This window comes from Colossoma macropomum, unplaced genomic scaffold (assembly GCF_904425465.1).
Source record: "Colossoma macropomum unplaced genomic scaffold, Colossoma_macropomum, whole genome shotgun sequence".
NCBI classification, from domain to species: domain Eukaryota; kingdom Metazoa; phylum Chordata; class Actinopteri; order Characiformes; family Serrasalmidae; genus Colossoma; species Colossoma macropomum.
The window spans coordinates 2,714,502-2,737,872 of NW_023494806.1; the positions used below are offsets into that span (position 1 = coordinate 2,714,502).

Genomic DNA, 23,371 nt, shown 5'->3' on the forward strand with positions numbered 1-23,371 from the left:
AATCAAGATCAGGCCAGTCACTCCGCAGGCAAGTCCCAAATCAAGATCAGGCCAGTCACTCGCCAGGCAGGTCCCAAATCAAGATCAGGCCAGTCACTCCGCAGGCAAGTCCCAAATCAAGATCAGGCCAGTCACTAGCCAGGCAGGTCCCAAATCAAGATCAGGCCAGTCACTAGCCAGGCAAGTCCCAAATAAAGCAAGTTCCAAATCAAGATCAAATCCAGATCCGGCAAGTCCCAAATCAGGCAAGTCACAAATCAAGATCAGGCAAGTTGCAAATCAAGATCAGGCAGGTCACTAACCCGGCAAGTACCAAATCAAGCAAGTCCCAAATCAGGCAAGTCGCAAATTAAAATCAGGCATGTCCCAAGTCAAGGGAGACGGACACAGATTCAAGATCATGTCAGTTCTAGATCAAAACAAGCAAGTTCAAGTTTTGAATCAAGATCCAAAGCACCAAAGTAAACACCCACAAGTCACAGAAAACATCACGTCATATGTAATAAACCATGTGACGCTAATCAGTACAAGTACACAAAACCTGTTGGCACCTGTATGGTGACAGAGGTCAGTACAGCAGCATGTGCTGTGTGTATGTATATACCTGTATGGTGAAAGATTTCTGTATTGCGGGGGTGTGGAGTTTTAATGATATTGTAGGAGCTGGGATCCGCGCCGTTTCCTTCTCCACTGAGACTGGAGTCTAAAACACACACACACACAAAACAAACAAACAGAAAGTCATGTATGATTTCAGACACTCAGGAGGTGATTCAATCAAACATAATGGATTCAAGAGGTTTTAACCTTTTGCACATTAAACTGTCTCAGTGGCAACATGGTGAAGAGCTGTGATTTAGGGGACAGTAAGTCTGAGAAAACCTTGTAACTTTACAGGAAAAGAAAAAACTTAAAATCTTGTTTGCTTTTCTTTAGTACACTCAGACATAAAGGTGCCAAAAAGGTTTTTTTTGCACAAAGCCACAGAAGTACTACTTTCGGCTCCTCAGAGTAGAGCTCTCAAACTCCCAGACTTTTGTTCCAACCTAACTTGCAACAAATCACAAGAGAGCAAACTGTGGACCATACCTGGTTCTCAAACCAGTCCTCAGGAACCACTGCTTTAGAGAACCATTTTTGTAAATGAGATGTTTGTGTAAAATTTCGAACCTCCACATCATGAAAAAGTTCCAGAAAGATTCCCTAAACTGGTAAAGAACCTTTGCATTCAGTAAAGAAGGTTCTTTACACTCACAAATCTCATTTTCAAACTGTGTTTTCAAAAGTGTTTTTTTTTCTATAGCATCACTCAAAGAAGCTTTTGTGGGGCTCTCAAGTGACGAAATGACCCTTCCTCTCCCCCCCGTCACTAAGTACGACACTAGCCAACATGAGCATCTGTTAGCTGATGTAACAGAGATAGCAGTTAGCATTCTCCTCCAAGCGTGTTGAGCTCCATTTGAAAAGATGTAGTGGAGCCTGAGGTTTCTCGGAGGAAGCATCTCCTAGCCTTCAACCTTCAAATTTTTTTTGGGCAAATGAAACATTTGGGATCACACACATTAAACGATTTGGGATCACACACCCTCAACTTTTCAGCTGCTGCAGAACTGAACGGAACTCACTGAACTCACGCAAACTCTCGCGTTCTCCCTTTACTAGGAGATCCAAATAAACAAACATGGAGCTGCTGCTGTTTTCTCTGCCGTTTGTGCTGACGCAGTAAAGAAGCAGCAGGTAAACATGTTTAAGAGGCTCACTGATTTAAAAATGTGATCAGTTGGTATTTTTAGAGTTTTAAACGTACATAAACTCAATTGGGCCTTAAACTCAACTTAAATAAAAAGCTTCGCTCCACACGTGAGAGACTTTTCACCATTTTTCTTTGTTTACTTGCTGTATTTTCTTCTTCTGTGCTCTGTTTTCATTGGCTGTTGCAGGAATCAGTTCATATTGAGCTGTTGATCGGTTTACACTAGATGGCGCTCAGAGTCGGCCCAAAATAATCAAACATGTTTGATAAACTCAGACTGGCCTGAAACACGATCGGGAGTCTACACCCCTCACACACGACTCGATTCTCTCTCCAACTGTCGACTCCGACTTACCCAAAAATCTGCAGACTGGAGCCGACCAGCTCAGACTGGGCCAGATTGAGAATCAGGGCAAAGATAGGGGTAAAAGTCAACCCCAGTGTAACCCCAGCTTATTCTTGTGCCCTACGATGCGTAAATATGTTAAATGCTAGTGAAATCCCAACATGACTGAAATGTGGAAATAACTAAAAATGTAAATAATCTTTATGGTTGGGATGCTTTCATGCCGATGTCTAATTGATCTCTGAACAAAAATTTGAACATATGTGAGAGAAATGCTTTAGTCAGAGGATCCTATTTATAGTCTACACCAATTCCTCATACAGGCCTAAAACAGTAAAGCATTGGCATTAAATAGAAACATTTAATGGACACATTTCAACAGTAACAACTAGCCGTTTTCAAGCAGCGATTACTAAGCCACGTTCATACGTCCTTTGATGGGTCAATGTTCATGCTCCAAACATTGCTGTGATAAAACGTTAATAAGTAATAAGTAAGCACACGTTCCTTGACTTAGCTAAAGCAGTAAGGAACACCACTTCTGCTCCCCAACCATATATTTCGGCCCTTATGTCGAAATACAGTGGTAATGTGAAAAAGCAGTGGGTTGGTCATGAGATGATCCATGTGAAGGGGAATGTGCCATTTTCAAATGGTGGAGAAAATAACATTTTAAAAAATGGAGTTACGAGGTATTGATGATCTGTAATAGTGGTCATCTGTAATAGATTACACTCTGCTCTCCTACAGGTTTGTACAGGCTTTTGACTACGGTTCTGTGTACCTGTGGGTACGCCTGTGGCACAGCCATCATCAGTTTAGCATCTTTTCTGGGTCTTCCCTTCTTCCTCTTCTCCACCACCTCTGCCCCCTCCATGTCAGCCTTCCGTTTGGCCAGAGGTGGCGCTTTCTGCACTTTATCTTCGCTGTCGCTGCTCGTCTCCTCCTTCATCTTCCAGTCCTTCACGCCTCCGCTGTCCTTCACCCTGACAGACAGAAAGCCACAAAAAACTACATATTCACAAAACATTCCCACAGACTTGGGCAGTAACAGAATGCATGTAACAGCACTATAATGAGGATTCTATTAGAAGGTAACTGTATTCCATTAACGTTATAGACAAAAAGAGAATAATCAGTGAGTAATCAGATTAGAGTTACAGTGTAAAAAATAATGTGATAACGAGCAGGAATCACTCCGACACCAAACAAAGGTTTTTCAGACGGTGAATACATAACATTATTTTACTGGAATTTTACGCAGGCGACATAAACTCACCCAGTGATTGGTAAAGCAACAGCCAATCTGACTGGACGGTTGTAAAAAAAGTCAATAGAATTAGTCATCCGCTTCAGCACAGTGCATTTCCTAAATCAGCTTAAACTGGGCTACGGTCATCCGAGTGACATGAAAAAGCACTTTAAGCTCCTAAACGAGGAATGTTACCAAAATGGAAAGAGTAGCCCACCCAACAGCACCCTTCGCCTTATTTGTGAGAAGCAAAGGATATTTCCTCACTTGAAAATATTCTGTCATTTGTTGGTTCTTTTTTTCCACTATAATTTGTGCTATCGGTTGATAAAACAGTGTAGTTTTCCATCTTATTGAAATTTAATTTAAAATGACGGTTATTAATTTTTTATCTTTGAAAAGAGTGACCCAAAATTAATCGAAAGTAATCAAGTTATGTGACTTTAACATAGTAATCCTTTGGATTAGGTTACAGATTATATTTTTAACAAGTAACCTGCAGTATGTACCAGAACCCTGCACTGACAACATATCTGCAACATTTTTACATCCAGTGATCTGCTGAAAGATGCGAACAGAGACAAGCGACATGGTCACCTGTCAAGTGAAGAAATGCCCATGTTGGCAGGTGCACTGGTGACCCCAGGTGTGGCCTTTGACCTTTCTGTGAACCGTGAATCCAGGGCTTTCATTGGCTCGATCTTTGAAGCAGCGGTTAGTAGCAGATTGGATTTCTGACCAGCGGAGTTTACGGCTGGAGTTCCACTGATGTACAAAAACAAAGAAAAATGCAGTCACAAGAGGAACTTTTTAAATATTATAATCAAAATATGATTAACACAGTCATTCTGACAGACTGTAATACACTACAGGAAGTGTAGGGGCGATATGGCTTCTACTGTTTCATTTAAAAAGCCTCTATAATGTTCATATGATTAACAAAGTCATTCTGACAGACTGTAATACACTACAGGAAGCGTAGGGGGCGATATGGCTTCTACTGTTTCATTTAAAAAGCCTCTATAATGTTCATATGATCCACACAGTCATTCTGACAGACTGTAATACACTACAGGAAGTGTAGGGGGCGATATGGCTTCTACTGTTTCATTTAAAAAGCCTCTATAATGTTCATATGATCCACACAGTCATTCTGACAGACTGTAATACACTACAGGAAGCGTAGGGGGCGATATGGCTTCTATTGTATAATTGAAAAAGAGCTCTATAATGTTCATACGATCCAAGTGTTTATTCTGAGATAGTTAAAATGTCTTGCGTTGCACCATAAAATAAATACTTGTAAATTCCTCTTGCCACACACAGAACTTTAAATAATTACGGTTTCTCTCAGAGATATTTAAGCTCAAGCTAATGTATGGTCTTTAGGGGGCGCTGCAGGAAACTCTCCAGCATCACCATCTGGCCAAATTATAAAATGCAGATTTTCACTGTCAAATATGTATGAAAATACCTAGTACAGAGACCAATCAGCAATTTGGAAAAACAAAAATACTGACTTGTCCTTGTCATCAGTGGCAGTTTTAGTGGGCGATGCTGCAGGCTCCTGATTGGCTCTCAGACAGAGAGAGTTTGCTGTATTGGAGTCAGAGGAGAGCTGGGGGGTCAGCTGGGGGGCTGCCGAGGAACCAGGCAGGATGGGTACACTGTTAAACAGAGCGGGAGAGAAATCCCTGCACAAAACACACAAAACACATACATATAACTATTACTACAATTAATAGGCTTTTAATAACAGACAGAACATATGCCAGAGGTGAAATACAAATAGAAAGAAAAAAAAAAACAAAAAGGTAAAATAAAACTTCAAAAAAAATAAATTACAAAATAAAATAGGGATGCACTGAAATTTCAGCCACTGATACTGATATAACAGTCAAAAGTGGCTCTTTGTTTTTTGAAGGAAAAAACTCAAATAGGCCTCCAAAGAAGTGTAAAAATCTTGGACTTCAAAAATAATTTTAATGGTAATGAAAACAAGAAACAGTCATTAAAAATGCTGTTTCTTTGTTCTCCTGCGCCAGTCAGTACAGATGCATTCAAACAGCATCGGGAGCAGATACAACACCCGAGACGTTCTACAGTACAGGTGTAATAGCATAACATCCGGCTCGATATGCAGAATCAACAGAAGCAGAAAGAAAAGTCCATGCAAGCACTATAATAACTGAAAAACTGAAAATAATGGAATTTATTGCCCTGGATGAAAAACCTCTCTGTGCCAAGGAAAGCTGGACCTCATAGCACATTGTTTTAATTTGTTTATAGTTTTGGTTTCTTTTTTTGGCTCAGTATGTCCTGAATCATGGTTTCAGCCAAGAATTCTCATCTCAGTGCATTACTAAAATAAACACAACACTAAAAGATTAAACAATGAAACAGAACAGCATAAACACACAAACCTAAATCAAACTGGCGATTGAGATAAAATCTGATTTAACTGATTAAGCAATAGATTAAGCAATGTTTAAACTAGACGTTTTTGAAGATTAAAAAAATAAATAAATAAATAAGCAAAATCTGAGTTGGTTTTCAAAAGCCAATTACAAGAATATAGGAACTTCAATTTAAACAGCATGAAAATGTACTGATTTTTATGCGACAGAGCAAAAATCATAGAGAAGAAAGCAGAGTTTTGGGTCAAAAGATGAGTAAGCAGTGAAATCAATGGGGTTTTTGGGACCATAGAGCGACGAAGGGGAAGAATTTGTACAAAATAATTTCACACCTAAAATCCAAAGACCATTAAGCTCGGAAGAATTCCACGGGATGATAGTTGGATGAAAAACTGAAAGCAGTATAAAGGACTTAAGTGTGTACTTAAGTCAGGACCAGCTTACTACTTATACTTCAGTGGCTTTAGTTTGTGAACCGTAAGAGGAAGAAGGAACTGAAGTGGGATCACAAAGCAAGGGATGAAAAGGAAAAAGGATGGTGGTGTGACAAGCAGAAGGGTTCTCTGTATCAATATGTCAGAAGCTCTACAGCAGGTTTGCTCATTTTAGCTTGAAAGCTGTTTGAAGACGCACATGGTAAGTATATGGGGGGAACAGACTGATGGAGGGATAAAGCAACGTGCATAGGATGCAAATGTCTGGAGGTTTTCCTGGTTGTAGCCTTTTAACTGTACAAAAACAGCATTCGAAAAATGGCGAGGATGAAGAAGTCAATTTAATTAAAAGATCTTGGAAAATATAATAAAAATTGCCTTAAAATTAAGTAAAACTGATATGCAAGTGTTTGTGTTAGTGCAGGGGTGTCAAACTCAACCACTAAAAGGGCCATATTAAAAATCTCAGCAAATCTGTGGGCCAGCTGTGTTTTTATTTCATATTTACTAAATATTTTGCCATTGCTTATTCAAAATAGGCACTGAACACTTATTCAAAAATAATTCAAAAATTTAAAATAAATTGTAATAAAAATAAACTGCCTATTTGCTTGAACTAGATGTCAGGCATCTTTTCCTTGTTGTGTAACCACTGGCCCACAGATTGTTGTTGGGGGTCAGAACACACACTATGTTGCAGTGCATGCTGGGGACTGTAGTGCATCTCAGGGTGTAACGGGCTAGTTAGAATAGAAAATTTAAATAATTTCACAGGCCAAACAGGACTGTGTCACGGGCCTGACTTGTGTTTGACACATAGTTGTTTATAGTGTATATTAGTGTGTGTTACCCTGTGTCCAACTGGGCGATACAGAGTGGAGTGATCCTCCTCCGGCCGTCTGCTGTCCGGGTCTCCACCTGCTTCTTCAGCAGATTCTGTGCAAAAACAGAACAGTGGAGGAGCTTGTGTATAAGCCTCATGGACAGTCTCAAAACAGTGTCTCAGATACCAAATCATTTCAGGTAGTGACTTTCTGTGAGGGAGCTTTTAGAGGTGGACGTCTGGTTCTTATCACCACCACTGTGAACAGTTCTGACTCGCCAAGTTTCTCTAAAATGAAGCATTTCACACCAAACCACTCTGAACGACTCTGTTTACATCTTAAGAATTGAACTGTGCATATTTTTTTTAAAATCAGTGGAATTCCTCTTTAACACTATCAGATAGGCGCTGCATACTAGCCACTACCCCGAGTCCAAATATTAGAATCGGTATCAGGAGAGAAAAAGTTTCATACCTCCCTGCCTTGCTGAATGAGCCTTCTCTAGAATTTTCCGTGTCTCTGGGGTACGCTCCCTCCAATCAGCACGCTATCATACATGCTTTCCATATTCAAATCCTGACTCTAAGCAAAAACAAAACCTGTTTCCCTGAGCCTACAGCCCATCATACAGCCTGATCACAGCCAGTGTTCTTTCTGTTGTCTATTGATTCCCATCTATAAAACTGCACCTCTTTTGTTTTGCATGATTATCTGTCTCTGTGTTTGCTCCATTAATCCTAAAAACCTGGACCCCACCACAACCCCACCCCCACTGCAGTGAAGTGTTGGTAAAGTTATTGTGGCTTGAAGTGACAGTGAAGCTTTTGTGAAGCTGTGAAGTTGTAAAGTCACAGTGAAGTTATTGTGAAGCTGTTGTGCCATGAAGATGTTAAGTGACCATGAGGTTATTGCGTAGACATAAAGCTGCACTGAAGCTGTGCTGAAGACGTAAAGCTGCGGTGAAGCTGTGCTGAAGATGTAAAACTGCTGAAGTTGTGCTGAAGACAAAGCTGCAGTAAAGCTGTGCTGAAGATGTAAAGCTGCAGTGAAGCTGTGCTGAAGATGTAAAGCTGCAGTGAAGCTGTGCTGAAGACGTAAAGCTGCAGTGAAGCTGTGCTGAAGACGTAAAGCTGCGCTGAAGCTGTGCTGAAGATGTAAAGCTGCAGTGAAGCTGTGCTGAAGATGTAAAGCTGCAGTGAAGCTGTGCTGAAGATGTAAAGCTGCAGTGAAGCTCTGCTGAAGATGTAAAGCTGCAGTGAAGCTCTGCTGAAGATGTAAAGCTGCGATGCTGAAAGTGCTGCTGTGCTGAAGATGTAAAGCTGCAGTGAAGCTGTGCTGAAGATGTAAAGCTGCAGTGAAGCTGTGCTGAAGATGTAAAGCTGCAGTGAAGCTCTGCTGAAGATGTAAAGCTGCGCTGAAGTTGTGCTGAAGATGTAAAGCTGCAGTGAAGTTGTGCTGAAGATATAAAGTTGTGCTGAAGATGTAAAGCTGTGCTGAAGTTGTGCTGAGGATGTAAAGCTGCAGTGAAGCTGTACTGAAGATGTGAAGTTTATGTGAAGATGTCATGAAGTCCTAGTGAAGTTGTTGTGAAGATGTGGTGAAGTTGTGGCGTGGTGGTCTGTTACTGACCTTGCGAATGTCCTCCAGAGACTCGCCGTTGACCACGTTGGTCAGTTTGGGCGTTTGGTTCTCCAGACTGGCTCCCTGGGTACCACTGGAGGCTTGGGCCCCCGGCCGCTCCTGCTGATACTTCAGCATCTCCGGGTTCTCAATAATGGTGGAGGAAAGCTGCGTCTCCATGGTGATAGCCAGGCTCTTTCCGTATATATTCTGGTGAATGGTGTTCTAAAGGCAGGAGTAACAGAGCAGGAAAGTCACCAGATTTCAGATAAAGGAGCAACAACCTCAGATCTGCCTTTAGAGAATAACATCGCTTATTGATATTAACAGCTTTATTCAAATAACCTCAGGAGAAAATTAGCCATTTTTAATAGTATAAATTATTTTGTGGTAGCTCCTCATCAGTCAGGAGCAACATGCACTGACTCTATTTTTAATATTTGGTTAATAAGAAACTTATTTCTATCGTGTTACAGCAGTAAGTGGTTGCAGCATTAAGAGTCTCGCCCAGGAACTCTCACTGACATTGCATGAATGGAGAGAGAAAGAGTGTGTGAGTGTCTCTCTACCTTTTCCTCCTCATTTAAAGGGTCTCCCAGCTCATCCTGGGAAAAGTCCAGAAAAGCCACCGTTCCATCCATTGAGCACACCAGCATTCCCAGACCATTCAGAGTCCTGCAGGAGATAAACCACAGAAACGCTTCCACAAAAACTGCAACAAAAAAACCAGCGAGCTAACTCCACACAGCACCTTGTACCCTTAGAGTCAAGCATGTTTAGTACATATAAGGTGTGATATATGGCAAAAATATAATATCACAGTACTTCAAAGTTTTACAATACATGATTTGCCGCAATATTTATTTTTTCTGGCATCTGTTAAGTTGGAACAGACAAAAAAAACTAATAATGCCACAAAACACTATCGAAAACTATGATTGCAATGATCTGTATTGAATATTTCGGTATATGTTGCACTTTTTTCCCCCAACGATCCTTAAATTCTGTTTTGCCTTTACCTCAAAAGTGATGGAAGCTAACCGGACAGAAATCCGTGGTATGTGGATCTTTAAATTTCAACATAAAGTAGTTTATGTACTTTCATGTGGCTATTCAGCATCTATAGGGAATGAGTGAGTATTATAGCCCTGTAAAATTCCTTCATGCAGTGAGTCCCACCACCCCACTAAGACTGTCGAATGGGTGGCATGCAGAGCAACAAAGGCCTGAAAAAAAACAATAATTAAAGAGAAGCTGAAACTATAGGTGAAACGTACATGAGTGTCAAAGCCCTTAATGACCAAAGGGGGGAACTGAGGCCATTTTTATTTTGGCTGTCCAGAAATGAGGGTGTTTTACTAAAAATAACAGTTTTTCAAAATAAAAAAACAAGGACTTTTACTTTGAAAAATGTTTCAGTAAAATGACATACTAGTCCATATTAATATAATGTAAAACACTTAAAATTAAAAAGTGCTCACTAAAACATTTATTAACAAGCAAAGAGTTTTTGTAAGATATTATAAAAATGCAGATTAGATTAGAAATTAGATGATGTATGTATGTATTATAAAAATGTCAGACAACCGTAAGTACAGGGTTTCCAAAAAACTGACATAATTCCGTAGTCTAATAACAGCCAATTCTCCCTCAAATGATCTCAAAGTTTAACAAAATGTGTAAAAACTAACCAAGTTTAATTTTAAATGTTTTTTTTTTTTCAGGTTGAAGAATGACGTTTACTAGAAATAAAAAAAGGCATTTTGTGTGTTAGAATATGCCAGAACACAGTCAAACAAGAGTGTGCGGCATGCATTTTCCAGAAAATTCAACAAAAATGCACCAACTGGAAAGCAGATTTGGACACGGCACAAAAAATTCAACACAGCTGGACTACCGACTTGACGTGTGTCGAGTCACAGGCAGTGCGCATATTGAACATTTGTAAAGCTGTGAAATCGGTTATAAAATCTACATCCCTCTGAATTTCTTGTTCGAGTTTTGATAAATAAATCTTGTGTTGTTCAACATGAAGCCTTTTTAATTTCGCTTGTCAGGACATGTAGTTACTCATATATTCACATCTCAAATTATGTAAATTTTTTTGGGACACCCTGTAAAGTGTTAGATATTTCTTACACTAACCCACACCAAATTTAATTAAACCAGACTAATTATGCTCTGGTCATAATGAAACATGCAGCTGATCAGTGTTCTTTAAGTACTGACCATATATTCTGAAAAGCATATTGTGATGTGCAGAATTTATAACATAACCTACAAACACAGTCATAATGACCAGCCCTAGTTAATAGATAGACTAAAAGTACTTAGATATTTCACAATATACATCCAGCCTTGGATTAAGTTACACCGTCAATGAATTTGCACTTGTTGAAAAGCCCTCAGTCTAGCACTGACCTTAACCGGCATCCAGCACACTGACCATTCAAACATTAACACATATAGCATGGTCCAAAACCACCACAGAAAGAAATAAATGTCTTACCATGTAATATCCATGATGGACTTATCAAACAAGTCATGAATGACCACTAGAGGGCGTTTCAGTGAGGTGAGCTAAAAATTAAACAAAGAGCAAACTTTAACATATTTTATTACAGCTTTCACACAGTAGTACAGTTGATTAGATGTGTTTACTAAGAGTCTGTTTCAGAATTTATTACATTTCTTTTATTTCTGCAGCAAGTATTTGATGTATTAAAAGCACAACATCATGACAAACAGTAAAATAACCCCATGGCACCTAAAGTCACGAAGGTACAAAGACCATTATCTCACCCAGACAGACAGTGAGCGGTCCTTGCTGCCCACAGCGCAGCAACAGTACGGGCAGCTGGGTTTGGGGGCGCTGCCGTTACGCTGTTTCTTCTTAAAAATCTTCGGGTTAAACTTCTACAGGAAGGAGATTTAAACAAAGTATGTTAACGGGGGGCAAATATATGCTGAGGTGACTAATTGACAGTTATTTAATCCTCAGAAACACAGGCTACAATTCTGCTGTTAGATTTGTTTTCTTTTGTTCTAGGTTTACATTCAAATCTACATACTCTGACATGCCACACCACCTACAGTAACTGCCATAATGTATCTTAAAGCATCCATTTAACAGTGAAACCCTTCAGCATTATTATTTTGCTGCTTATTTTGGTTATTACTGACCACCACAGTGACAGCCTTGCGATGGCCGACGAAGTCCATGTTGGTCTTCCAGCCGTCTCGCTCAATTATCTGAGCCGTCGGTCCGGAGTTATTCATGGCGTGCGCAGACACCAAATACTGACCATCAGGAGACCAGCTCAAACGAAGAACATGAGTGGTACCACCACACTACGGAGAGAGAAGACAATGTAGGTAAGTTTAGCGGTTGGCACTGGCTCCTGTTTATTACAATAAAACAAATACATCAAATTTAAATAAACAGCAACGTAAAACTATCTAAGGCTAAATAAAGTTCTACATTAAGTGCAGTAAAACTCATTTTACTGAGCTTTAATTCTCTTGGATGAATTTTTAGGTTATATTTTAAAACAATGGTGTGTGTTGTGGACGAAATATGTGATTGTAAGGAGAAGGTCTGAACACGCTTGTTACATTTTTGAAAGTGGGTGAGTTTTGTGACTGTCTAATAAAGGAAAAGTGTTTCAGTCAGAAAATCAGGCCAACCTCCTGACCAGTCAGAGCCTACCCTATTAAGCAAGCAGAGCCAATCTTCTGACCAATTAGGAGCAACCTTCTGATCAATCATGGTGAACCTCCTGACCACTCAGTTCCTACCTTCTAACCAATGAGAAGCAACTCCCTGATCAATCAGAGCCTACCTTCTGATCAATCAGAGTAAACTTCCTGACCACTCAGTTTCTACCTTCTGATCAATCAGGGTGACCTCCTGACCAATCAGGGCCTACCTCCCAACCAATCAGAGTGAACCTTGTGGCCCCTCAGTTCCTACCTTCTAACCAATCAGAAGCAACCCTCTGATCAATCAGGGCCTACCTCCTGACCAATCAGAGTGAACCTCCTGACCAATCAGTTCCCACTTTCTAACCAATCAGAAGCAACCCTCCGATCAAACAGGGCCTACCTCCTGACCAATCAGAGTGAACCTCCTGACCATTTAGAGTGAACCTCCTGACCAATCAGTTCCCACCTTCTAACCAATCAGAAGCAACCTTCTGATCGATCAGGGTGAACCTCCAGACCAATCAGGGACAAAACGTAGTCGTTGTAAGATGCAGGATGCAGTGCTGACCTCGCTGAATGGCTTGGTGATGTTGGTGTCCAGTTGCCAGTCCATAGTCCTCCACACCTTCAGACTGTGGTCATCAGCCTGGGACGCAATATACTTCCCTACAGGATCCCACGTTAAACCCTTCACCAGACCAGTGTGACCTTTCAGAGTCGTCACGATCTCTGCACACACAGAAACAAGTTTCCGAAATGTTATTAGAGCAACGGTCAATTACCACGGCCGACAATCACAGCCCGTTTCTCCGTAGAAGAGAGCAGAAGACCTATGGATTCAAAATTCACTTATAATTGTGGTCAGTGGGCAAGTACAGAAACCGAACAGCAAACTTCCCCTTTAATGTTTTCATAAATTCTTGGCTAAAACTGAAATTCAGGACATTTGTTTTTTTATTTATTTATGTTTCTGAATGAATGTGATGAACATTTTAAAAAATAACTACAAGGTAATGAAGGAAAAACACTAACAGCAGTCATCATAAACACTTTTATCCAATAAAAAATGATTCTTTTATTGATTATATATTAACTACCGTATGTTCACTGTCAAATATGTATTCTTCATTTATATTGCTTTGACATATTATTTTGCTATTCAGTGTGGACCAGAGGAGGATGGGTTCCCCTCTTGGTTCCTCTCAAGGTTTCTTCTTTTTCTACTTAGTGAGTTTTTCTTGCCACCGTCACCGTTCGACACTCATGCACCTGGATTTTTTGTAAAACGTTCTACACAAATAAATTTTGAAATGAATAAATCTTGAACTGAACTGAAAAAAGGCTTTATAATATTCAGTTTCAAATAAATAAACATTAATATTAATTTGTTTAGTTAGAGTTTGTACATTTTGTGCCTAGAAAATCCACCATCCTCAACAACAGAGAACAGTTAGTGATTAAATCAAATTATTCTATTAATTTTAGGTCTTTAGAGTTTTTTTCCAAAACTGTGACTACAGATGGTGTCGGGACTTTCCTTTCTGTGCTTATTGCTTTGCTGTACACTTCGTTTTAGTTCTAGTTAATCTTTTAGATTTTTTTCAGCCACAATTTTCAGTCTGTTTTCTCATTTTGTGCCACTTGTGATCATTTTTGGCAGATCGTTTTGAATTTGTGGATGAATTTGTGGTCATTTTTTTCCAGCAAAGCTTTGAAGGTGGAGTTTTCACCTGATCATCATGGATATTAGGAAACCTCAGGGAAAGTAAAAGTAACAAGAACTGCTGTTTTGTTTAACTGTGGTTACCCTACGGAGCCCTGCTGGTGACATCCTGTATATAGCTGTTGTCGGAACACAAACCTCGTATCTCCAAAATGGTAACTTTACAGGAGAAGGAAAAAACATACTTTACTTTTCATGTAAGTCAACGGAACCAGACTTTTTGGGTCATTCTTTTGGTCCATTCTTAATTAAATTTACAAACAATGTAAAGGACAACAGGTATTTTCAAACTATGTCAAAAACTGAAAAACAACAAAAATGGAGATACACGTTTTTTTTCCAACAGCTGCAAAGTACAAACAATGTGTGACCATGACTTAGTATGGCATGGGAACAAGATTATGCCTTATTAAGCTGTGGTCAAGGCTTAATTATCTCATTCTAACGCTTTACTAAGTGATGGCCACGCATTAGTATCTCGTTCCCATGCCTTCTGCCTGCTGCCCTCTAATGTGCAAACCTGGGAATTTCCGAGCGTTCCAGATGACGATAGTGTTGTCCACACTGCAGGAGGCCAACCAAACATCATGAGGGGACCAGGCCACATCCATTACATCTGAAAACACACGTACACATCCATGAAATCTAAAATCAAACACTTAGAGCCCAGCACTGATACAAAATACTATGCATTAATTATAGTAGAACACACACCAAAACAGAACAGCAAAGCAAAAGTTTGAACTCCCCTGGTCAAACTGCATGTTTTGTTATTTTTCTTATTTAACACATCCTCTACAGAGAACACACTTTTTTTTCAAATTTTAGTGCACAATTTGTATTTATTTGGAAAAAAACACTGGAAAAAACAAAACTTTAAATATAAAAACATGGCATAACTGTTGCACAGGTCACGTTTTATGTTTTATTTCTTTCCTCCCAATATGTTACATTCAGCAAATAAACAGTAATCGTGCATAAAACTATGCAGAAGTTTGTTCTCTGTAGAGGATATGTTCACTTATTTTCACATAGAAACACATGGAATTTGACGAGGGGTGCCATACGACTGTAGAATACATACAACTGAAAAATTAAATCCACAACAGTTTCGAAAGCCAACGAGCAGCACACACTCCCCCTCACCTCCTGTGTGGTTTCTGAGGATGGTCACACATCTCCACTGCTCCACGTTGGCCAGTTTACTGCTCGACCCAAACACCGTACTGGGACCGATAAACCTGAAACACGACAAACAAGCTAATTAGTGCGTGCACATGTGTGGCCTGCATGATATATCATCAATTTATTGTTCTCAATGCTGTGCTTTACTGTACTGAAATACAGAAAAAGGCCTGCAAAATACAAATCATATTGACCAATCACAGTTCCATATGAGTTTCTGTGCATGAATTTCAATTTGATGAATTAACATTTTCAATCAACCTTTATTTAAGCTTTGTATATATTAAGGGTGCCCTTCATTTGCACAGGGCAAGAAATTCAAACGACTAAACCAACTAAAACTATCAAAACTAGAAAAATTTCGGCCACAGTGGCACAGCAGGTCGACACTGGAGTGTCAAAATCTAACACTTAATTAATCTGAATGTTATCAAAGTATGGATTAAAACTAGATCCTGCTGTTGTGGGTTCACAGCTGTTTCTTCTCTACCCGACAAACACTATAGCGATGTGTGCTAACAGCGCCCCTGCTGGAGAAACTTCAGACTGCAAATCCACATCCATGCACTTTACTAATTCATAATGTGTGGAGTTTCTGTCACTACAGCACTTGGGATTTTAGTTTCAGATGCCTGTGGGAAGCTAACAAGTATTAGATTTTCATTATTTTACAACTTTTAATATTAAATATTTAATACATATTTAGTAAGCTTTAAAATTAAACTGGTCCTATAGTTTCTCTCGTTCCCAACACAGGAATTATCACATCTGAAGCATCGCCAGCATTAGTACATTAACTCAAAAGCATAAATAAAACAGCAAATTGTATACAAAAGAACTTTCTTTTGTTTCGTTTTTGCTTCATTTTCGGTTTTCGACTTAGTGCATGCTGAATTTAAATTTCAGTCAAGAATTTTCATTTTGGTGGATGTCTAATTAAAAATAATGATCAAATAAAATAATCAACTAAAATCAAACAAGCAACTAAGAGAGGTATTAAAAATAAATAAATAAACTATTAGCCAAGAGCAACTAAAATGAAATTAAGCAACTTACACAAATTAAATAATAAATATACCAAATTAAATATAAAAATAATCAAACCAAATTGTGAACTGCCATTATTAAATAAAATAATAAAAATGACTAAAATACAATGATTATGAACAAAACATTACACTGATCAGTAACCAGTGCATTTTCAGTATATCATAAGACGTGTCGCAACTCCAATATACAACAACACAATCACAGTTCTGGTATTTTGTGCATACTGTGCAGCCCTACAGTGTGCATGTGTCACTCACGCTGCTTTCTTCCACACCATGACCAGTTTGTCGTCCCCTCCCGAGGCCAGATACAGACCGTTATTGGACCAGCGCACGCAGTTCACACATGCTGAAAGACACATACAGTCACATTACACACAACCCTTTTGCTCACTTAAGGAGAACTTAAAATTTCTGTATAATTAACTGATAAAAATGTAAACAGAGTCATGCAGAGTGGTTTGGTGTGAAATTTGTTCATAGTGGTGGTGATAGGAACCAGACGTCCACCTCTAAAAGCTCCCTCACAGAAAGCTGTTACATAAAATTATTAGTTATGAATACGCTGCCTGAATCCTGAGACATTGTTTTATGATAGCTTTGTGAATCCATTCAGAGTGGAGGGAAACATGCAGGGCGTTATAAAGCAAAATAGTCCCCAAAGAAAACTTCTTATTTCAGATTTTCCACTGTTTTCCATCATCAACATTCCATATAAACTCAGAAGACTCGTGTAGGTTCACTGGTGGTTTTGGATAGGAAATAAAATGTCTATATTTGTGTTGTAGTCATGGCGACCCCTGGTTCCTATCACCACCACTGTAAAGACCTCTGAACCATTTCACACCAAACCACTCTGAATCTCTCTGTTTACTCACTGAATTATACAGAAGTTATGCAGAAATCAACACCACTATAAGAGAATCGATGACTGTAGTGCTCTCATTCAAATACAGCTTTTAAATGTTTTTAAAGCGATACTTCCATCATCTTCAGTAGACTAAATGGACAGCATGCACATAACAGATAAATTAACTACCAGCAAACTAATAAAAGCAGCAGCTTCGTGGAGCTCCAGGTTCCTGAGAGCCTCCACTGGATCAAGAATCCATGAGCTACATGAAGGAATTTGAGATGCCACAATCACGGAGAAGCTGAACTACTGACTGTACCGTCGCACAGCCCTGGTCAAACTGAACGTTTTTGCTGATTTTTTAAGTGAAAACAAGTGAACACATCCTCTACAGAGAACACACTCCTGCACATTTTAATACACAATTACCGTTTATTTACTAAATTTAATATACTGGAAAAATAAAACATAAAATAGAAAATGTGTCAAATTTCGCAAAGGCCATATTTTATGTTTTAATTTCCCCCAATTTGTTAAATTCAGCAAATAAACAGTAACTTTGCATGAGAATCATTTAGAAAATCAACAAAACATGGAATTTGACCGGGGCACCCAAAGGTTCCTACTGAAATTGTGTGATTTCCATGTTCAGGCTTTGCATTCACACTATGAAAATAACATCACTGAATTATTAGAAGGTCAGATCTGAGCAAGTAAGACACACAGGATTAATCACAATTAACTATGAAAAAAGACTTAATTAATCGCAATCCATTATTGTATTTGTCTGACAGCCCTAAATAAATTAAAATTATGATTACAAAAATAAAAATTATTTGTTATTCGCTCCTCAATAATCCAAACATGAGAACACAAATATAAAGTAACATACAACATTAAAAACACCAATAAAAAACATCAATAAAACATAAAGGGAGAAAAACTGTTAAAACCAAATTGAAATGTAATGTAATTAAATGTAAAACTCAGTTCTGCTGTACCTAAATGATTGTCCATCTGGCAAAGCATCTTGGGAACGTTCTCATTTTTCTCATCCTCCTCTCGGAGAACCGGAGCCATGTTCCAAATGACAACCTTCCCCGAGTCCTCCCCTGCAAACATTTCACACACGACACCACAGCGTTTGGGTCAGTGTCAACAGAATTCAGTTTTCAAGAAAAATGTTGAAAATGTTGAGTGTGTTTGTAAAAAAAATAAATAAATAAAAAGTCACTATAATACGTGTAAACAAATTAATCACTACATTACAATTTAAACATAATTAACAACATAACAGATTACTATAATAAAACTATAATATCTTTAATAATAGTAATTCAACTCTGTTTCATACCTTGACCACCTGTGGCGAACTTTGTTCCATCTGGATGAATATCGACTGAAAATATCGGTTTCCCTGCAAAAGAGATTATATTACATCATTATGAAACATCAGCCAGTTCTTGTCCTGCATATTCTTTTTATGCAAATGACGGAAATTAAATCAGAAGCCACAAATGTGGAGTAAACCATCAAAACCCAAAAGCGAATATCATTTTTAGATTCATTTGTGGGACGAGGCGAAAAAACAACATAGCATGGCGATATTTAGGGTGGGAAAATAGTGCTGACACACAGAGCACGCATCCATATTTTACTATTTAATTCACATTTTAATTACTCATGCATGACGTAGGGATGTACGATGATATCAGAATCATATCGGTATTGGAAGATAATAGTTTAAAAGAATGTATCAGAATCGGACGGTTATTTAGATCTGACCAATGTTCGAAACTGATTTTAGATGACATTTATTGTTCTCTCGAACAGGGGAAATTTTAGACTACGTTAAAACATCTGCGTTTTATTCATTTTATGGCATTTCCAACCCTTTACAACTAAACATGACATTTCTCCATAATTCCTACATTTTATAAATGTTTATGTATTGGCATCCACAGATACGTACACGGAAAACATCAGCCCATAAATCCCGTATCAGTGCATCTCTAGTATAAAGCCTGCTGTTAACAGGATACTACCATTAGGGATGGGTGATATGCCAAAAATTATGTATATAAGACATTTTCATTGGATATTTTTCTGATATCTGATCAGTTGCAACAGTCAAAAGACAACCAGTAATGCCACATTTGACAACTACAATCAAAAACCACAAATACAATGATTTCAATACATGATATTCAACATTTCACACATTGCAATGCATTAAATCCAATTAAACATGGTTGTTATGACTAAAACACAAATATAGACATTTTATTTACTATCCAAAACCACCAGTTATTATTTTGATGAATATTTAAATGTTTACCGTTCTGTGAGACTCAGTCCGGGTTAGTGGTGAATGTTTAGAGTTTACAATAATTATTTTTGGTGAATATTTAAATGTTTAGGTTACCGTTCTGTGAGACCCGGTCCGGGTCAGTGGTGAACGTTTAGAGTTTATGATAATTATTTTGATGAATATTTAAACGTTTAGGTTACCGTTCTGAGAGACCCAGCTCGGTTTCAGCAGCTTCATCTCCGGCTCCGTTAAAAATCCTCAGTTTCTGCTGTTCGTGTTTCTCTCCTCCAGCTTTAATCCGTATCCCGGCTTTTATAAGTCCTGTAGTTTTTAGCGTTGCAGTGCTTTTTTAATTTTTCCAAGTTTTTATTTATTTTTATTTTTTAAATTTCTCCGCTTTGTCTCACCCAAACAGACAAACAACGGCGGAAATGTCCATCTCCCTCTCTTCCCTCCGGAAACACGGCCACAGCGCTTCGTTCCGCGGTGGGTTTTTTGATTGTTTGGTTCCTCCTGACTGAAGTTCTGCCCCCGCTCGGCCAGGCCCGGACACTACATCTGCCTCTCTCTCTCTCTCTCTCTCTCTCTCTCTCTTCTCTCTCTCTCTCTCTCTATATATATATATATATATATATATATATACCGATCAGGCATAACATTATGACCACCTCCTTGTTTCTACACTCATTGTTCATTTTATCAGCTCCACTTACTATATAGGTGCACTTTGTAGTTCTACAGTTACAGACTGTAGTCCATCTGTTTCCCTGCATACTTTGTTAGCCCCCTTTTATCCTGTTCTTCAGTGGTCAGGACCCCCATGGACCCTCACAGAGCAGTGTGGTGGATCATTCTCAGCACTGACGTGGTGGTGGTGTGTTAGTGTGTGTTGTGCTGGTCTGAGTGGATCAGACACAGCAGTGCTGCTGGACTGAGAATAGTCCACCAACCAAAATATCCAGCCACCAGCGTCCTGTCCTGTGACCACTGATGAAGGACTAGAGGATGACCAACACAAACTGTGCAGCAGCAGATGAGCTATCGTCTCTGACTTTACATCTACAAGGTGGACCGACAAGGTAGGAGTGTCTAATAGAGTGGACAGTGAGTGGACAAACTCCAGCAGTACTGCTGTGTCTGATCCACTCAGACCAGCGCAACACACACTAACACACCACCACCACGTCAGTGTTACTGCAGTGCTGAGAATGACCCACCACTAAAATAGTACCTGCTCTGTGAGGGTCCATGGGGGTCCTGACCACTGAAGAACAGTGTAAAAGTGGGCAATGGACAATGAGCGTAGAAACAAGGAGGTGGTCATAATGAAATATATATATATCAACACTTCAACATTTCAACAAGGGGTACCTAAATGGTTCTTTGCATGGTGAAATGGATGTGTTGAAATGGCTAATATGGTTCTATAGAGCACCAAAAAGGGTTCTTCCATTGTTACAAGCTTGACATCGCAGCAATAGCAGAACCTTTTTGGTGCTCTATAGAAACCTTCTCAAAAAGGTTCTGTACAGAAACATATACCACACATTCTTCATCAATCTGAAGAACCATTTTTCCAAGCAAAGAACCTTTTAAGGTTTAACAGTCAGTAATGGTATTTAGTGTAAAGAACCCTTGAAGAACCATCTTTTTAAGTGTGTAGGTAAGAACTTTCCTCTGGTGAGTTCTAATGATGGCTGGCTGTCTCAGTTTGCATAACTGGGATGACCAGAGGGGTTGGCCTAGTGCTTCATACTAGGGTGGCTCTGGACACCTCTGGCCACCCCGTGGCTGCGTCCATGCTGCAAACTATATAAGACTTGTATGTCTTGTACAGTGAAATACAGATCCATGTATGATATATTTACGATATATTTTACTTTATCCTTTATCAACTTAATCGCTAGAACCGGTTGGGTATTTCAGTGTAATTTGGTTAGACTTACTGGTTTATTACTATCATTTTACCCAAAATAATTACACAGCACTTCAGATTTTGTACCGTATACTTAGCCAGTTATTAGCTAGAACCTGTTAGACATTTCAGACTGTCTTGGAATGCACCATCATGATATTTAAAAATATTTACCTTCTGTACCACCCATATACCCTGTTAATATCTAGAACTCAGAGGACTGTAAAAGAAAGCATTACTCAGGTAATACTAGAACTGAGACAGTGCAAGGCTGACAACACCAACAAGCCTGTGCAGGCACTCCAGCAGAGCTGTGTGTCTTACAGTATGAAGATACATAGGCTACCCGAGTTAGCACTGAGAAGAAGGTCACTGATGACTCAAACACATTCTAGCACTTTGCTCAGAGTAACAAGAGTAATTAGCAAGCTAGTCTCAAGGTCAGCTTTTTTAGAACAGGGTGACGAAGTCCATTTTTGGAGCCTGAAGATAGAGAAAAATTAACAACGTGAGTAGTGAACAGACAGACCTGCTGTAGACATACTGAAACCAGGACGGTAGAAATGGGGTCACCAAAACAAGGAATTTGGCTAATCTTCAACCGCATACCAAAAAAACTAGAGCGTTTTGTACTGAAGTGACATCAAGGCATTAGGTGTGAATTTATACATCTGTGACAGTAATGTTGATTCGCTGTGTCTGGCAGAAACTTGGTAAAAGCCTAATGAGCATTATTTGCTTAATCAAGCTCCTTCTGACTGTCATCTATACAGTCTTACCCCACCCTTCTTGGCGAGGTGGTGAGTGGGCCATCTTTTACCAACACTACATATCCTTCCAACACATTTTACTGACGATCCGACATCTTTTGAATGACTGGCTGTAAAACTTGTATCTCACCAGTCACATGACTATTTTAAGGGTTTGCTGAGAATAGTGAAAAAGGCAAAAAACCTCCCAGAGATAGACGATCCTGTGGGTGAAAACAGTTTGTGAATCAGAGCGGTCAAAAGCAAAGCAAACAGACAGACACACAAACCAAGCAAATTCCACCTGAATTCAACACAGGCAGGCAAATACCATCTGAATTCAACACAGCCCGGCAAATACCATCTGAATTCAACACAGCCCGGCAAATACCATCTGAATTCAGCACAGCCAGGCAAATACCATCAGAATTCAGCACAGCCAGGCAAATACCATCAGAATTCAGCACAGCCCGGCAAATACCATCTGAATTCAACACAGCCAGGCAAATACCATCTGAATTCAGCACAGCCAGGCAAATACCATCAGAATTCAGCACAGCCAGGCAAATACCATCAGAATTCAGCACAGCCTGGCAAATACCATCAGAATTCAGCACAGCCAGGCAAATACCATCTGAATTCAGCACAGCCCGGCAAATACCATCTGAATTCAACACAGCCAGGCAAATACCATCTGAATTCAGCACAGCCCGGCAAATACCATCAGAATTCAGCACAGCCAGGCAAATACCATCAGAATTCAGCACAGCCAGGCAAATACCATCTGAATTCAGCACAGCCCGGCAAATACCATCTGAATTCGGCACTGCCAGGCAAATACCATCAGAATTCAACCCAGCCAGGCAAATACCATCAGAATTCAACACAGCCAGGCAAATACAATCGGAATTCAGCACAGCCAGGCAAATACCATCAGAATTCAACACAGCCAGGCAAATACCATCAGGATTCAACACAGCCCAGCAAATACCACTAGAATTCAACACAGCCAGGCGAATACCATCAGAATTCAACACAGCCCGGCAAATACCATCTGAATTCAGCACAGCCCTGGCAAATACCATCTGAATTCAACACAGCCAGGCAAATACCATCTAAATTCAACACAGCCAGGTAATACCATCAGAATTCAACACAGCCAGGCAAATACCTTCAGAATTCGGCACTGCCAGGCAAATACCATCAGATTTTAACACAGCCAGGCGAATACCATC

The 23,371-nt window shown here is 39.4% G+C and overlaps 1 protein-coding gene across 1 annotated transcript in view; it reads right to left on the minus strand.

Annotated features, from left to right (window-relative positions):
- The window catches only part of LOC118827411 (protein HIRA), a 35,651-nt gene extending 15,697 nt beyond the window's left edge, over positions 1-19,954 (minus strand). The window contains exons 1-17 of the mRNA XM_036598764.1: positions 19,673-19,954; positions 18,516-18,578; positions 18,163-18,273; positions 16,567-16,657; positions 15,221-15,315; positions 14,595-14,690; positions 12,920-13,080; positions 11,830-11,997; positions 11,449-11,562; positions 11,156-11,226; positions 9,216-9,321; positions 8,656-8,871; positions 7,053-7,138; positions 4,872-5,045; positions 3,949-4,116; positions 2,884-3,085; positions 605-703 (exon numbers count right to left, since the gene is read on the minus strand). Of these exons, the coding sequence (XP_036454657.1) occupies positions 605-703; positions 2,884-3,085; positions 3,949-4,116; positions 4,872-5,045; positions 7,053-7,138; positions 8,656-8,871; positions 9,216-9,321; positions 11,156-11,226; positions 11,449-11,562; positions 11,830-11,997; positions 12,920-13,080; positions 14,595-14,690; positions 15,221-15,315; positions 16,567-16,657; positions 18,163-18,273; positions 18,516-18,578; positions 19,673-19,709 (2,058 nt within the window). The 5' untranslated portion in view covers positions 19,710-19,954. The remainder of the gene's footprint in view (positions 1-604; positions 704-2,883; positions 3,086-3,948; positions 4,117-4,871; positions 5,046-7,052; positions 7,139-8,655; positions 8,872-9,215; positions 9,322-11,155; positions 11,227-11,448; positions 11,563-11,829; positions 11,998-12,919; positions 13,081-14,594; positions 14,691-15,220; positions 15,316-16,566; positions 16,658-18,162; positions 18,274-18,515; positions 18,579-19,672) is intronic.
- Between the last annotated feature and the right edge of the window lie 3,417 nt (positions 19,955-23,371).